The sequence below is a fragment of the Mirounga angustirostris genome, unplaced genomic scaffold (assembly GCF_029215605.1).
Source record: "Mirounga angustirostris isolate CCGP_5_RB_7025 unplaced genomic scaffold, mMirAng1.0.hap1 SCAF_2, whole genome shotgun sequence".
NCBI classification, from domain to species: domain Eukaryota; kingdom Metazoa; phylum Chordata; class Mammalia; order Carnivora; family Phocidae; genus Mirounga; species Mirounga angustirostris.
In genome coordinates, this window is record NW_026991710.1 from 166375432 (window position 1) to 166391071 (window position 15640).

Here is a 15640-nt window from a genome sequence, read left to right on the forward strand (position 1 = left end):
CGAGAGGATGGGTGCAGTGCACAGTTGAACGTAGGCTGTCTTGGCCCCTAAGTCTGTGCAGAAGACTTCGAATCAGTTTGACGCCGCTTTGAGGCTAAAAAAAGAGCAGAATCACTTCCAAAATGCACGGCTGAAGAAACAGTTATGAACAGGAAGATTCATACACACTTCTTACAGAACTTTTCATTGAAGATATCTATATATCTACATACATATAGTCTAAAAACCATAGGCTAACAGTTCGATTAATATTCAAGTGAACAAACCAGTGTAATTAACACCTAGAGTCAGATCAAAAAATAAAACATAGAACCACCAAAACCCCCAGAGTGCCCCATGACAATCATTACCGCTACCATCATAGATTAGTTTTGTCTGTTTTTGAACTTTATATAAATGGAACTAATCACCATGTACTCTTACATGTGAGTTCTTTTAATATAATGATTATGAGAGCCATCCATCCATCCATACATGAAGAGCAATAGCCTTCCTTTTTCCTCATAGGTGTTTATCGCCCATTGAATTAATATAACACCATCTGTTTTTCCATTTTACTGTTGATTAACGTTGGTTTATTTATAGTGGTGGCTATTAAAAACCGTGTTTGGCTATTTTCTTTCTTTGGTGAACATATGTAGTGATTTCCTTCGCATATATTTCTAGAGTGAAGTTGCTAAATCACAGGGTATGTTTTATAGATACTTCCAAGTTTTCCAAGATTGTTGTACTAATTTATATTTTCACCAGAAATGTATGAGAATTCCAATTTGTATCAATGCCTAGACTTGTTTTTTGTTTATTTCATTATAGTCATTATTTTGCATTTTCACAGTTATTAATAAACTTTAGCACAATTGTATATATTTATTGGTCATTTATATAACTTATTTGGTAAATGTCTATTTGAGACTTTGGTCCATTTTTCAACTGAGTGGTCTTGTCTCTTTCTTATTATATGTTGAGCCTATTAATGCATTCCAGATATGATTCTTTTGTTGGATATCATGGTTTGCAAGTATCTTCTACACTGGGGCTTACATTCAATGGATTTTTGTACATACACATTCATATTCAGAAATTTACTCCCCCGTCCCCGTTTGCTGGGGTTTTCATATGTATCTTATTGCAAATGTGAATTTTATCAAAAGTTTTTGTTTAGGGGCACCTGGGTGGCTTAGTCGGTTAAATGACCGACTCTTAATTTCAGCTCAGGTGATGATCCCAGGGTCCTGAGATTAAGCCCCACTTTGGGGTCCCACTGAGTGTGGAGCCTACTTAGGATTCCCTCTCTCTCTTTCTTTCTACTCTTCCCCTCCACCCCACACCCCCCACCCCAGCTTGCTCTCTCATACTCTCTCTTTCAATTAAAAAAAAAAAAGCTTTTGTTATATAAATTGAGGTGATCATATAGTTTTCTTTATTTTCTGTTAATTTAGTGAATTAAAATTATTGACTTTCTAGTGTTGAAACAAATTGTATGCTGGGATACATCCTATTTGAGGTACTATCTTTTTACATTTTGCTGGATTGATTTGCCAGCATTTTGTTTAGGATTTTTGCATCCATAGTCATAAGAAATATATGTCTGTAATTTTCTTTCCTTGTAATAAACTTGTCAATTTTTGTACCAGAGTTAAGCTGGCCTCATAAAAGAAATTGGAAAATGTTATTCCTTTCCTCTAGTCTTTGAAAGAGTTAGTGTAATGCTGTGAATATTTCTTCTTCTTATGTTTCTTAGAATTTAGAAATGGAGTGATTTGGACTTAGAATTTTATTTGTGAGAGACTTTCTTTTTAAATTATGAAGCCAATTTTTAATATATATATATATTCAGATATTCTCTTTCTCTTTACATTAGAAAAGTTCTGTTTCTGATGGATTTTATCTATTTCTTCTGAGTTGTTAGATATATTGGCCAAAGTTGTTCATAATACCCCTCCCTCCCTTATCCTCCTTTTGAACTCTATAGAATCTCTACAAATCCCTTTTTTTCATTGTCAATATTGATAATTTTGTGATTTTTCTCTACATTCTTCATTCTTTGAGTTTATTATTTTTATTTTTAAAATAAGTTGGGGATTTCTTTTTTTTTCCTATTATATGTTTGTTTTCTATTTTATTGATTTTTGCTCTTATGTTCCTTTTTCTACTTTGGGTGTAATTTCTTTCTCTAGCTTCTAAGAATGGAAGTTTATCTTATTCATTTTAAACCATTCTTCTTTCTAATATATATATACATTTAAAACTATAAATGTTCATTTATCATCACTTTAAATTAATCACCAAATTTATATGTATTATATTCAACATATGTTAATATGCTTTATTTCCATTAATATTTATTTCAAAATATTTTCTAATTCACATCATGGTTTCCTCTTGCCCCATGTGCCATTTAAATTCCATGGTTTGAGGATATCTCACATACATTTTTCTTATTAACATCTAATTTAATTCTATTGTGGTCACAGATCATACTCTGAATCATTTTAGCCATTGTAATTTACTGAGAGAAGATTCATTGTGCATTAGATGGTTCATTATGGATAGATGGCTCCATGTAAAATTCAAAAGAGTGTGGATTATTCACTTGTGAGCTATATTATTCTATAAGTGTCAATTAGGTCAAGTTAGATAAGTTTCAAATATTTTACAGCTTTGCTAATTTTTTGCCTGCTTGTTCTTTTAATATACTCAACTAAGATAGCAGATATTTCTATTACTCCTTTGTGTTCTATCAATTTTTTTATTCTTATATTTTCAAGATATGTTATTTTATATATGCCCATTTAGGGATGTTTTGTCTTCTTGATGAATGGCTTTTATCATTATGAATATCACTCTTTACCTATTGTAATACACCTTGTCATTTTCTATTTTGTCTCACACTTCCATATCCAGATTTGTTTTTTCATGATTAGATTTTGTATGGAATATTTTTTAAAATTCTTTTACTTTGTAAATGTGTCCTTATATTTACAGAGAAGGGTAAACAGCACTGTGAATATACAAATAGCAATATCCAGACCAGGAGAAACTACAAGAAACTACAATGCAAAACCTGGGATCTTTAAAAAATAAGTTATAAGAGGAGTAAAATAAGTGAAAGGGATTAAGAGGTCCAAATTTCCAATTATAATTTTTTTTTTATTATAAGGGAAAAAGGGGATGGAGGGGAAACCTGCGAATTAAAAGAGACAATGTATTATGAATTGTAGAAAACACAAAGGACGAGATTAAATCATAATGTCCAGGGATGCTTTTTGGGCAACAGAACTATAAAGACATACAGATATAATTGTTATGAAATCAGCTGGAAGTCACTTTGGTGGGGGAGGCAGGTGTGACTGAGGGGAGCACAGGAAGGAGCTGCTGGGTGACTGGGATAGTTCTGTTTTTCATCTGGATGGTGGTTACAAGGATGGCATCTCATAAAATGCATTCATATGTTGGTTTTCTGCATCTATGTTTTATTTTACATTAAAAGTAATTTCTGGGGCACCTGGGCAGCTCTATCATTAAGCGTCTGCCTTCGGCTCAGGTCAGGGTCCCAGGGCCCTGGGATCGAGCACCACATCGGGCTCCCTGCTCAGCAGGAAGACGGCTTCTCCCTCTCCCATTCCCCCTGCTTGTGTTCCCTCTCTCCCTGTGTCTCTCTCTGTCAAATAAATAAACAAAATCTTAAAAAATAAAAATAAAAATAAATAAATAAAAGTAATTTCAAAACATTTTTAAAAGTGTATCCTTACTTTGAAAGTGTTTATGTGTGGGCGCCTGGGTGGCTCAGTTGGTTAAGTGACTGCCTTCGGCTCAGGTCATGATCCTGGAGTCCCGGGATCGAGTCCCGCATCGGGCTCCCTGCTCAGCAAGGAGTCTGCTTCTCCCTCTGACCCTCCTCCCTCTCATGCTCTCTGTCTCAAATAAATAAATAAAATCTTAAAAAAAATAAAATAAAGTGTATATGTGCATTTGTAAATAGCATATAGCTTTCTTTTAACTCTAGATTGACAATATTTAGCTTTAATTGAAGCAATATGTCTATTTCATTTACTGTTCATACAGATATGTTAATTTTACTTCTCTCATCTTGCTAGAAGTTTTCTATTTTTTCCTGTTTTTTGTCTTTTTTTTCTTTTTTTTAAGATTTATTTATTTTAGAGAGAGAGAGAGAGAGCTGGGAGAGGAGCAGAGGAAGAGGGAGAGAGAATTCAAGCAGACTCCCTGCTGAGTGCAGAGCTTGATTCGGGGCTCAATCCCATGACCCTGAAATAGTGACCTGAGCTGAAATCAAGTCGATGCTTAATTGACTGAGCCACCCAGGTACCCCATCACTACTTTTATATTACTATATGTTTTGGTGTGGACCTTTTGGGTTGATTTTGTTCAGTTATCTCTGTGACTTTTGGGTCTGGATTTCTGTTTCCTTCCCCAGATTCAGACAGTTTTGTTATTATTTCTTCAAATACATATTCTGTCCCTTTTTCTCTTTCTTCTCCTTCAGGGACCCCTATTATGTGAATGTTATTATGCTTGATGGGGTTGCTGAGTTCTCCAAGTCTTTTTGCATAATTTTTTCCTCTCATCTTCTCAGTTTGATTACTTCCCACTACTCTGTCCTCCAGGTCGCTGTTTCATTTTTCTGCTTCATCTAGTCTACTATTTATTTTATGTAGTATATTTTTAATTGCATTTATTGTGTTCTTCATCTCTGATTGGTTCTTTTTTTAATTTCTTTTTTAAGGATCTCGCTATTATCTTCCACTCTTTTCTCAAGTCCAGTGAGTGTCTTTATGATCATCACTTTAAATTCTCTATCAGACATATTACTTATTTCCATTTTGCTTAGGGATCTTGCTATGATTTTGTCCTATTTTTTTTTCATTTTGAAATATTCCTCAGTCTCCTCATTTTTTCTAACTCCCTGTGTCTTTTTCTCTGTATTAGGAATCAATTACATCTGCTCTTGAATGCAGTGGTCTTATGAAATGCCCTGTAGCGCAATGTCTGCTGTTCACTAGAACCAGCTGTTTCAGGGGTATCTCCTATGTGTGTTGCATGCGCCCTGCTGTTGTGGCTGAGCTGCATTTCCCTTCAGTCCAGTCATCTGCAGTGGCTCTCTTTGCCTGTTGTGGGCAGTGTTTGGTCTCTATGGTATTAGTGGGCCAATCTGGGGCTGACTTGGGCTTGAGTTGAGTTAGAACAGGCATTTGCCAGAGATGTGGTAGCACCAAACTTCAGGGTACTTCCCTTGTGTTGTCTCCTGAAAAGCTTTCATTGGTGGGTGGGGCCTGCAGTCAGACCAGCTGTCTGCCCCTGGCCCACTGCTGAGGATGCAGTCTAACTTGTGTGTGTGGTTATTTTTTCCTCACCCTGGGGAAGGGGTCACTTTGAAGTAATGTTGACCCTGTCCAGGCTGTTTGCCCACTGCCAGGCTTGTGATACTACCTTGGATGGGCTCTGGCCAAGGGCATATTTTATGGGGGTGGATCCACTAACTTGCAGGGGGGCAAGACATGCAGTGTTAGCAAGTTAGCTAGTTAGAGTTGGTGCTTCACGGGTTTTAGCTAGTGGCCCTGTGTTTATGCTGGGGTGCAGGGGAGGGAAATGTCACCTGCCAGCTCCTTTGTTCCTAGAGGAGTCTCCCAAATGTCTCTGTCCTTGCAAGACATGATATGAGATTAGTAAACAACTCTCCTTCCTCCATGCCCCATGAATTTTTCACACTGCTGCTTCTATGCTCTATCTCTGCAGGGCTATTTGTTGTGCTATCGCTTTAAGGTGAAACACTCAGTTTCCCCTTGCCTCCTGGCTCTCCCAGAGCTGAGTCTGATTTTTTTTACAGAACTTCTTATTCATTTGACAGAGAGAGACACAGTGAGAAAGGGAACACAAGCAGGGGGAGTGGGAGCCTGATGCAGGACCCTGGGATCATGACCTGAGCCGAAGGCAGACACTTAACGGACTGAGCCACCCAGGCATCCCGCTGAGTCTGATTTTTAAAACTCTAAGTTCTGCTGGTTGTAGGAACTCATGAAATTCAGCCCCTCTGGTTTCAAAGCTAAATGTTATGGAGATTTCTCTTGCCCATCTGAACTCCCCAGTGTGATAGTCTGCTTCTCCATGCCTACAAGCTCCTCCTTTCCACTGACAGTCCCTTGGGGCCATTTAGCTCTCCCACCATATCTACACCATTCCTACACTCTTTCTTGTGGTTTCTTCTTTTCATTTAGTTGGGAAGTTTGTTCTGTCAGTCTTTGGGGTGTTTTCTGGGTTAGTTACACTGATGTTAGTGTTATATAGTTTTATCTGTGGGATGAGGTGAGGCTAGTTATCCCACTAACCATCTTCCCAGCAATCTTTTCCCTTGACCCTTGCTTTAGAGAGTGGTTACCTTAGCTAACATCCTCAGCCCTGGCCTGGGAGTTAGGGAGACAGAGAGGAAAGAACCAGCAGAGGATTTAGAAAGGGAGAGGTAGGGATCCCAGAGTTACAGGAAATTTCTCTCCACGAAGAGCCTGGCCTTGCTTGGAGACAAAAAGAGGTGGTTGAGACACCAGTAGTCTTGCCCAGATGGGTGTGCAGTCTTCTAAGCTGAGAGCAGTGCAAAGAGAAGGAAAAATGTTGGGCCAGAGCACAGCCAGCATGGCAGGGCTAAAGGCCATTGAAAAGCTCTGAGGCTGGAAAGTAGGAGTACTCAGGAGTCCACCACACTGTCCTCAGCCTTGTGAGTAAGGACTGCATTTGCTTTCAGCTCATGCTGGCTCACTCTTAGGGCTCCCAACTGGCTGGGCAGCTGCCACAGGTTGAAGAAGAGGAAGCACCAGAAACAAGCTTATGCCTTTGCATACAACTGATTTGTTCTGGCTAAGGTTACATTGATTAAACCCTTCAATAGTGACATAGGGGCAAATGAGCATGATTTGTTTTCTGGTGAAGTTCTTAGTAATTTTGATTCTCCATGCCATGGTTTTCTGGCATGATTTATTGGCTGTAGTGGAGGAAAGAGAAGAAAATAGAAATGTTAACTTGTACAAGAAATTTTTTATTTAAATACTACTGCAGAGTTAACTTATTATCTTTGAAAATAAGGAAAAATCAAGAATATTGAACTTGATTTTGGGTAAGACAATCAAAAAGCACTTTTCTTCAACTGTATGTGTATTCGTAGAGTATTAGATTGTAATCAGTTGAAGAAAGGGAAAGGAAACCTAAGTGTTTTGTTAACAGTTACTCTAAGCACTAGCAGGGAAGCTACAGAGGTGGGAAGGGCAGCAAGGCAAATAGGAAATATGTCCCAGGTGGACAAAAGCATGCAACTGTCTTCGAATGTTCTAAGAGAAATCTTAAACCACACATATCCAAAGCCTAATTCAACTTCTACCCACCTCTCATTTATACCTTCTTTTATCCCAGTACAGCCTTTTGCAAGGATGAATTGTGTCAACAGTTGCAACGTTAAACTCCAGTCAGGATTAAAACTTGGACCTGCTAATAGCAGCCCTGGGATCCTCAGAAAGTTTTATTAAAATAAGGCAGGCCAGTGATCATAATGAACTAAAATAAGTTAATGGCAATGAGGATGAAGGAAAGTTATGGTAGAATCATCCTGATATGTATTTTTTTCACACAATTCACCCACTAAAGTGTACAATTGAATGATTTTAGGATTTTTCATATATTGATCACCACCATATATATCACCACTCCTCACCCCCAGCTCTTTAGCCCCCTCCTAAACAACCCAGCCTTACATAATCACCAAACTTTGTCTCTATAGATGTCTTTGTTCTGGATATTTCTTTTTTTTTTTTAAGATTTTATTTATTTATTTGTGACAGAGAGAATGAGAGAGAGAGAGCACATGAGAGGGGGGAGGGTCAGAGGGAGAAACAGGCTCCCCGCCGAGCAGGGAGCCCGATGCGGGACTCAATCCCAGGACTCCAGGATCATGACCTGAGCTGAAGGCAGTTGCTTAACCAACTGAGCCACTCAGGTGCCCCATTCTGGATATTTCATACCAATGAATAACATATGGGTTTTGTGACTGGCTTTATTCACTTAGCATAATGATTTCAAAGGTTCACCCAATTTGTAGAGGTATCAGGGTTTCATTCCTTTTTATGGCTGAATAATATTCATTGTATGCATACATCACTATTTGTACAATGTTTATCCATTTATCAGATGATGGACATTTGGAAAAGGAATCTCTTGGTCTCTGTGGTGAGGTACTCCCACACCTGAATCAGGAGCAAAAATCTTTGTTTATTGATGGAGGCTCTGTAGGTTCTCATTAGACTCCAGCTAGGTTGATGATTCCCTTATCCATCAGTGCCTTGAGGTATGCAGAAGTACACTCATCTCAGTAAGAGGGAGATGGGGAGGAGGGCACTGAAGCAAGAAAATCTTACCCAGAAAAGCTCAGCTCAGTGAAAAAGGAGTAACAAGTCTGGGTTCCCCGAAGGACAAAGATATATCCTAGATCTCAATTTACCTGAGGCCAAGGAAGTATCACTTGGAGACACAACAGTTATCTATGACCAGGAACTCAGTTCAAGCAATTCCCTGAAGATAAATGATGTTAGTGACTATTGGAGGGTCCTGGGGCTGGCCTTACCTAGCAATATTTCCTCTCAATATCCCAAAGCCTGGAATGGATAGAGCAGGGAACCATGAGCTACTGGAAAGATGTGAACTGAGGCTGTCTTTTCCTGAGAAGGGAGCAGTTAGCAGGGCCCTGGGCATCTGAGGGTGGGCAGCAGCCCATGGAATGCTTACAGCTTGGTATGTAATAGTTTTCTTGGTTCAAAAGAGGCAAAGTTGTTTTCCCCATAAAGGATCACACCAGGCAGAAGAATCAATAGACACAAGCCTATATATTTCACTCTCAGGATTTATTTTTGTTTGTGAAATTGAAAGCTTTAAGCCATAACAAAAGGAGAGAATAGCAGTTTTTGTTTTTTTCCATTCTTGAATCAGGTCAGTTAACGGTGAGTGTCTTAGTAATAGTCTCTCCAACCTATGGCTTTTTGACATCATTTATTCACTGTTGTAAAACAAATATAGAAAAAAAGAAATGCTAAATCTTAGTTGTTAATAAAAGCTATCTAATTTTGCTATGCAACTACAGGTGTAACAAGTAATTAGTATATAGAACACTGCTTATGGTATCACAGTCTATGCCTGTATTCCATGAAATTCTTAAACCCAGCTTTCTTTTCCCTGAATTGTCTGTGACAGCCCCAGTAAAGGGAAATATTATAAAGTGGTATTCACATGCATTTCATTTACACAGTTTCAACAATTCATGTGGATAAAAGAAAATCACCAGCACGGAAACAGAGGAAAAGAACAATAAAAATATGTGAGGAAATAAATAATAACTATTAATTTGTCTATTTTTATCTTCAGAGGAAGAGTACTTCCAGAAGTCCTCTGTGCATTTCCAACAGGTGTCCCACATACATACACATGTTCAAAACCAAACTCATTCTTCAGCCCCTCCACATCATCATTCCAACACAAACTGGTTCTGACCCGGCTACACAATATGTCATGAGTAAAAGGTGTCATCATCCATTGTGTCAGAAATGTTCCATTGTGTCAGAAATGTTTGTCTTTGTAGTTCTCCTCTATTCTAACCCCAAAACACTCATCCAGTTATCCCTTCAATTGAGTCTATCTCTGCTATATCACCCAAAACTTTCTTGTTCTTTTCCTCTTACCTGATCCTGCCTCCTCCTGCATTTCTGTGTATTCAGTAGTCTCATAACTATTTCACTAGTCTCTGGTTCTCACTGAGTCTGACTTTTTTCCTACTTTATCCCAGTAAAATTTCAAAAAGCAAACCATGTCATGCTAAATCCTCCCTTTACCACTTCAAAAATACCTTAAATGAGAAATACTTTCTCACAGATGAGAAAACAAACTGCTTGTCAGGGCATACCAGACACTTGTCTTGGCTCACCATTACCTGTGTAGATTTTCTCTCACAATGTTCATAAAATTTTAATGTAAATTTTAAAATGTATTAAGAGCACAAATTTGAAAACAAGTCTGCGTTTACATGTAACCTTGATTATCTTACTGCTTTATCAGTAAACATTATTTAAGCATTTTTCCTTATACTTTATATTCAAACTGTCAATTCATTCTGTTGGGTCACCTTCAGAATTTATTCCTAAGACCATATTTACTATCCCTGGTTGGAGGTACCTTCCTTTCCTTCCTGGATTACTACAGTAGTTTCTCCACTAACTGGTTTCCCCACTTCTACTCTTGCCATTATACAGACTAAATCAACAAACTAGCCTTATTTTATTTATTTTTTCACAAACCAGCCTTTTAAAGTGGAAGTCATGTGCTTGAAACTTTAATTCTCCAGTGATTTCCCCCTTTCAGTGAGAATAAAACACATATGCCCCCCAAGACTTCCTACAGCCTCCAGGAGTTTTACTGTCTGACCTACTCACTACCACAGCCCTCTTGCTAACTCTGCTCCAGCCAAACTGACATCGCTTTTATTCATCAAACATTCCTGACTTATTTTTTCATTGGATCATTCACATGCTTGGAAAGTTCCAGCTCAGATACATGCATGGATACCTCTGACAGCTCTACCCCTGTGTCAGAAAGAGTTGATTTACAGCTGGAATGGAAAAACTCTATCTTTATCTCTGGGAGAGCCTGGATGCCTGGTTTCACTTTTTGCCCAGACGATGGCAGTGGGATTTGTAATGGGCTCTTTAAAATTTACAATAAGAAGCCTTGAGGCCTTGCGCATGAGGTGTCTCTGTGGTGCCCACGGCTTGCCTGCACTCTCTTTGCTGCACTGTATCCCTTACATTGAAATAAAAGCCTTCTGTGAGTTGACCCTGGGAAGTCAAGTACCTACTTTCAAACATCTAAACTGGGTAAATACTTGCACCTCCTCCAGCTCTTTGCTTACATATCCCTTGCTGAATAGGGCTCACTCATTCAATCATATTCAAAATCTCTCTCCAGCTCCTTCCTCACCACCAACTCTCCCATTTATCCCTACTGAGAAATAAGACCATTTTACATGGAGGCAAGTAGGTTATAAATGTTTTCTTTGGTGGCAGAGGGAAACAGAGATCCATTGACTTAACTCTCCATCAAAGTAGAGTATGGAGGTTGACAAATTAGTCATTGGATGAACTCTTGATTTCACTTATGGTTGAATTTTTAATTTTTACATTTACTCCCAGTGATAGGTCTAATGTGTCAAATATTAGGATTTCTTTATGCATATGACTTATAAATTTGAATATATAGGTACACAAATGCATATATGTACATATACATACAATTTATGGATATATTGAATATATACAAATGCCAACTTTATCCCATTTTATAGTAAAGAATTGTCTTTCTAACCTGGAGGGACAGTGCATTTATTATTTTGCCTTGCATCTAATAGATCCTCAATAAATGCAAATTCCATTTTCCAACACCAGGCATATATCAAGCTATAGGTCTCAAAATTATGAAGTTCTTAAGAGTTAAACCTTGGAATCTGGTTGTCTTAAATGAAATTCCAGCTCCAAAATTTACTAAAATTTTGTACACATAGATCATTATTTAAGTTTTTTATGTCTGTTTCCTCATTTCTAAAATAAGGATAACAATAACCATGGTACCTCAGTGAGGAAGAAATATAAATATTGTGAGTCAATCTGTGTAAATCTACCAAATTAAAAACTTAACTGTGGAAGCAGGATGCATGATGGTTCATAAATATTTTAGGAACATATTTAGAACCTCTTTAAAGTCATTTCTTATCATGAAAATGTTGGTTAATAAATCTCTGGCTAATATTAGCTAACATTATATATTTGTAAATTAATGTAAAACAAAATTATCAAAAGCTTTGTTTCAGTCTTTGTCTTATCATATATGATATTGGTAAGTAGGAATCAAGATGATAGGGGTGCCTGCGTGGCTCAGTCAGTTAAGCGTCTGCCTTCGGCTCAGGTTATGATACCAGGGTCCTGGGATCGAGCCCCACCTCGGGCTCCCTGCTCATCGGGGAGCCTACTTCTCCCTCTGCCCCTCCCCCTGCTTGTGCTCTCTCTCTCTCTCACAAATAAATAAAATCTTTAAAAAAAAAAGGAATCAAGATGGTGGAATATGGAATAATAACTTTTTTACACTAAGGTATTCTTAAAATTTTTAAACTGTTTTATGAATTACATCATTTTCACTAATTCAGTTCCTCAATTTACCTTTAACTTGATGACTGGTTGCTGTTACTACTGCTGTCTTCTGATACAGATCTGTAAAAAAGAAATGGCATTACTTCAGGGTTAGAAAACATTGTAATTTTATTTTTTCTGTCTTTTTTGAGTATAGTTGACACACAATGTTACATTAGTTTCAGGTGTACGCTTAGTGATTTGGCAAGTTTATGCATTATGCTATATTCACAAGTGTAGCTACCATCTGTCCAATTCTAGCACTATTACAATGCCATTGACTGTATTCTCTATGCTGTGCCTTTTATTGCCTTGTCTTATTCATTCCACTACTAGAAGCTTACATCTTCCTCTCCCTTTCATCCATTTTACCCAACCCTCCACCTCACTCCCCTCTGACAACCAGCAATTTATTCTCTGCATTTATAGGTCTGATTCTGCTTTCTGTTTGTTTATTCATTATTTTTTCCATTCATAAGTGGAGTCACATGGTATTCATCTTTCTCAGTCTTATTTGATTTAGCATAATACTCTCCAGGTACTTTTTTAATTTTTTCAAAAACCTCCATACTGTTTTCCACAATAGCTGCACCAATTTACATTCCCACCAACAGAGTACAAGATTTTTGTTTTGTTTTGTTTTCCTCCACATCCTCGCCAACACTTGTTATTTCTTGTTTTTTGGATTCTAGCCATTATGACAGGTGTAAGGTCATATCTCATTGTGGTTTTGAGTTGCATTTCTCTAACGATTAGTGATGTTAAGCATCTTTTCATGTGTCTGTTTGCTATTTATATAACTTCTTTGGAAAAATGTCTATTCAGGTCTTTTACCCATATTTAAATCAGATTATTTGTGGGGTTTTTTTGATGTTGAACTATATGAGTTCTTTATATACTTTAGACATTAACCCCTTTCTAATATATCATTTGCAAATCCTTCTCACACTCTTTTTTATGTTCCTCATAAGTCCACTTTCTTGAGAGTTTTTTTTGATGGAAGTTTTACATCATTATGTTATCTTTATTTGCACAAGTGAGAAACAGAGACATTTCTCCTGTAGCATATAAAATGAGACCCATTTATTTATCCTTACTTCCGTATTCTCTTTTCCCTAAATATCCACTGACTTAGCAAAATGTTGACTTGTATGGTGATATGGTAAAAAAAAAAAAAGCTGTATGTAAGTGAAAATAGTTAAAGAAAGACAACTACCATATGATCTCACTTATGTGTGTGATCTAAGTCTTTTTGAAGATTTTATTCATTTGACAGAGAGAGGAGCACACAAGGAGGGGGAGCAGCAGGCAGAGGGAGAAGCAGGCTCTCTGTCAAGCAGGGATCCCAATATGGGGCTCGATCCCAGGACCCTAGGATCATGACCTGAGCCAAGGCAGACCCTCAACCGAAAGACACACAGGCGCCTCTCTAAAATTTTTTTAAAACAAAAAATAAGCTCATAGATACAAAGAATAGGTTGATGGTTACCAGAGGTGGGGGTATGGGGTGAGTGAAATGAACAAAGGAGGTCAAAGGTACAAATTTCCAGTTATAAAACAATTAAGTAATGAATATATAATGTATAGATGGTGACTATAATTAATAATAAAGTATTACACATTTGAAATTGCTAAGACAATAGATCTTAAAACTCCTCATCACAAGAAAATAAAATTTTATAACTATGTATGGAGACAGATGTTAACTAGAGTTTTTGTGGTGCCCATTTCAAGTAGCTTAATTCTGATTTTAGAAACATATGAGCAATATTAATTAAGTGCAAAATGGGTATTGTCCTATCTGTATTCTTCCTTTGCTATCATATATTTTTTTAACATTTTTTTCACCTTCTACATAATCTATTCACAAAATTTGCTTCCTTATCTCTATTATCTCCTTGGTAAAACTGAATGCCAATGCAAAAAAAAAAATGAGGTTGCTTAGGTTGTAGATAGAGACTACTAAAGCAATTGTAGCCAACATGGCTTTCAATTTGAAAGGCACTGTGAATTTATTGAGTAGCTTCAGTTATTTCTGGACCTATAAGAACAAGAAAAATAACTTCTACATGAAATCTGAAAAAAAACTGGTATATACCAAGACTCCATACTTCTAAATATTAACCCAATTCATCCAAGATCCAAATTCAACACTTTTAAGTCCTACTTGTAATATTCTGAATTACATTTTAGTTCTTCCTCAACTGGATTTTAATATTAATTTTAAAAATAATAAATTTACTTACTCTCCACTCACTGTTCCCTCTCTGTTCCAAAATCCTATTTTATTCCATTTAAGAGCAATGATGGCAGTTAAAATAAGGACGGGTAGCAAAATGTAGAAACTGATCAAGAGGCCATTTTTTTGAGGAGCAGCATATCGTTTTCTAAGTAAGCTTTCACCTTTAGCTGAAAATATGAAGGTACTTTTTAACTTTATCAAAAATGATAGTCAAAGCTTATTAGTAACTTGAAATATAAAAATTTGTGATTCAAATAATACAGTCATGGAATAAACTTATGTTTTAAAATGTTTTCAAAAAATAAATTTTTTAAAAATATAAAAAATTAAAAATGTTTTCCAATATTCTGTGACTATGCCCCAAAGAGCATTATATATTTGTCAACTCAATATATAATTAATATAAATTTATATTTAATCATTATATGTATATTTAATCTTTATGTGTTATATACTATTTTTCTATTATATTCCCTTTTATGAACTGCTACTTAAATTATGTTAAACTGATATTATTATTTAATAAATTTTTCATTTAAAAAATAGAGTAGGTATAAAAGAGGGACTCTAGGGAGGGAGGAAGATGACAGAGGAGTAGGGGACCCTAGTTTCATCTGGTCCCTGGGATTTAGCTAGTTAGCTATCAAATCATTCTGAACACCTGTGAAATCAACCAGAGATCTAAGAAAAGAATTGCTGCAATTCTACAAATAGAAAAAGGGACCACTTTCTGCAAGGTAGGAGGTGCAGAAACTTGAACCCCAGGTGATATCTTGGGAGATAAACTGTCAGGGGAGGGAGCTGCCATCAGCTGGCTGCTGGAAAGTGATATAGCAGCAGAGTGCAAAATAGGAACTTTTAGAAGTCTGCACCAGTGAGGGACATCCTGCCTGAAAGGTGCACAGGTAGAAAAGTAGGGTACAATCCTAGGTGGGACAGTATGGTCTCAGACTCCCTGGGTTCACAGAAAGAATGAGGGTGCCTGAGTGCTGCAGAGTTCCCTGCATCAAAGCTGGAAGCTGGCTGCAATCAGCAAGCCTAGGAGTGGGCTTTCACCTCATTGTTGACATAAACCTTGAACTGCAGCATGATCAGGCAACTGCCCTCCAAGCAGGGACCCAACAGGTAGCAGAACCATGGTGAGACCCTCTCTGCACCACAGGAATCTGGAGGGTTT

At 37.2% G+C, this 15640-nt stretch overlaps 1 protein-coding gene across 1 annotated transcript in view; it reads right to left on the minus strand.

The window, feature by feature from the left end:
• Positions 1-12253: 12253 nt before the first annotated feature.
• The window catches only part of LOC123840618 (A disintegrin and metallopeptidase domain 3-like), a 130987-nt gene continuing 127600 nt past the window's right edge, over positions 12254-15640 (minus strand). The window contains exons 20-21 of the mRNA XM_064583833.1: positions 14468-14630; positions 12254-12302 (exon numbers count right to left, since the gene is read on the minus strand). Of these exons, the coding sequence (XP_064439903.1) occupies positions 12254-12302; positions 14468-14630 (212 nt within the window). The remainder of the gene's footprint in view (positions 12303-14467; positions 14631-15640) is intronic.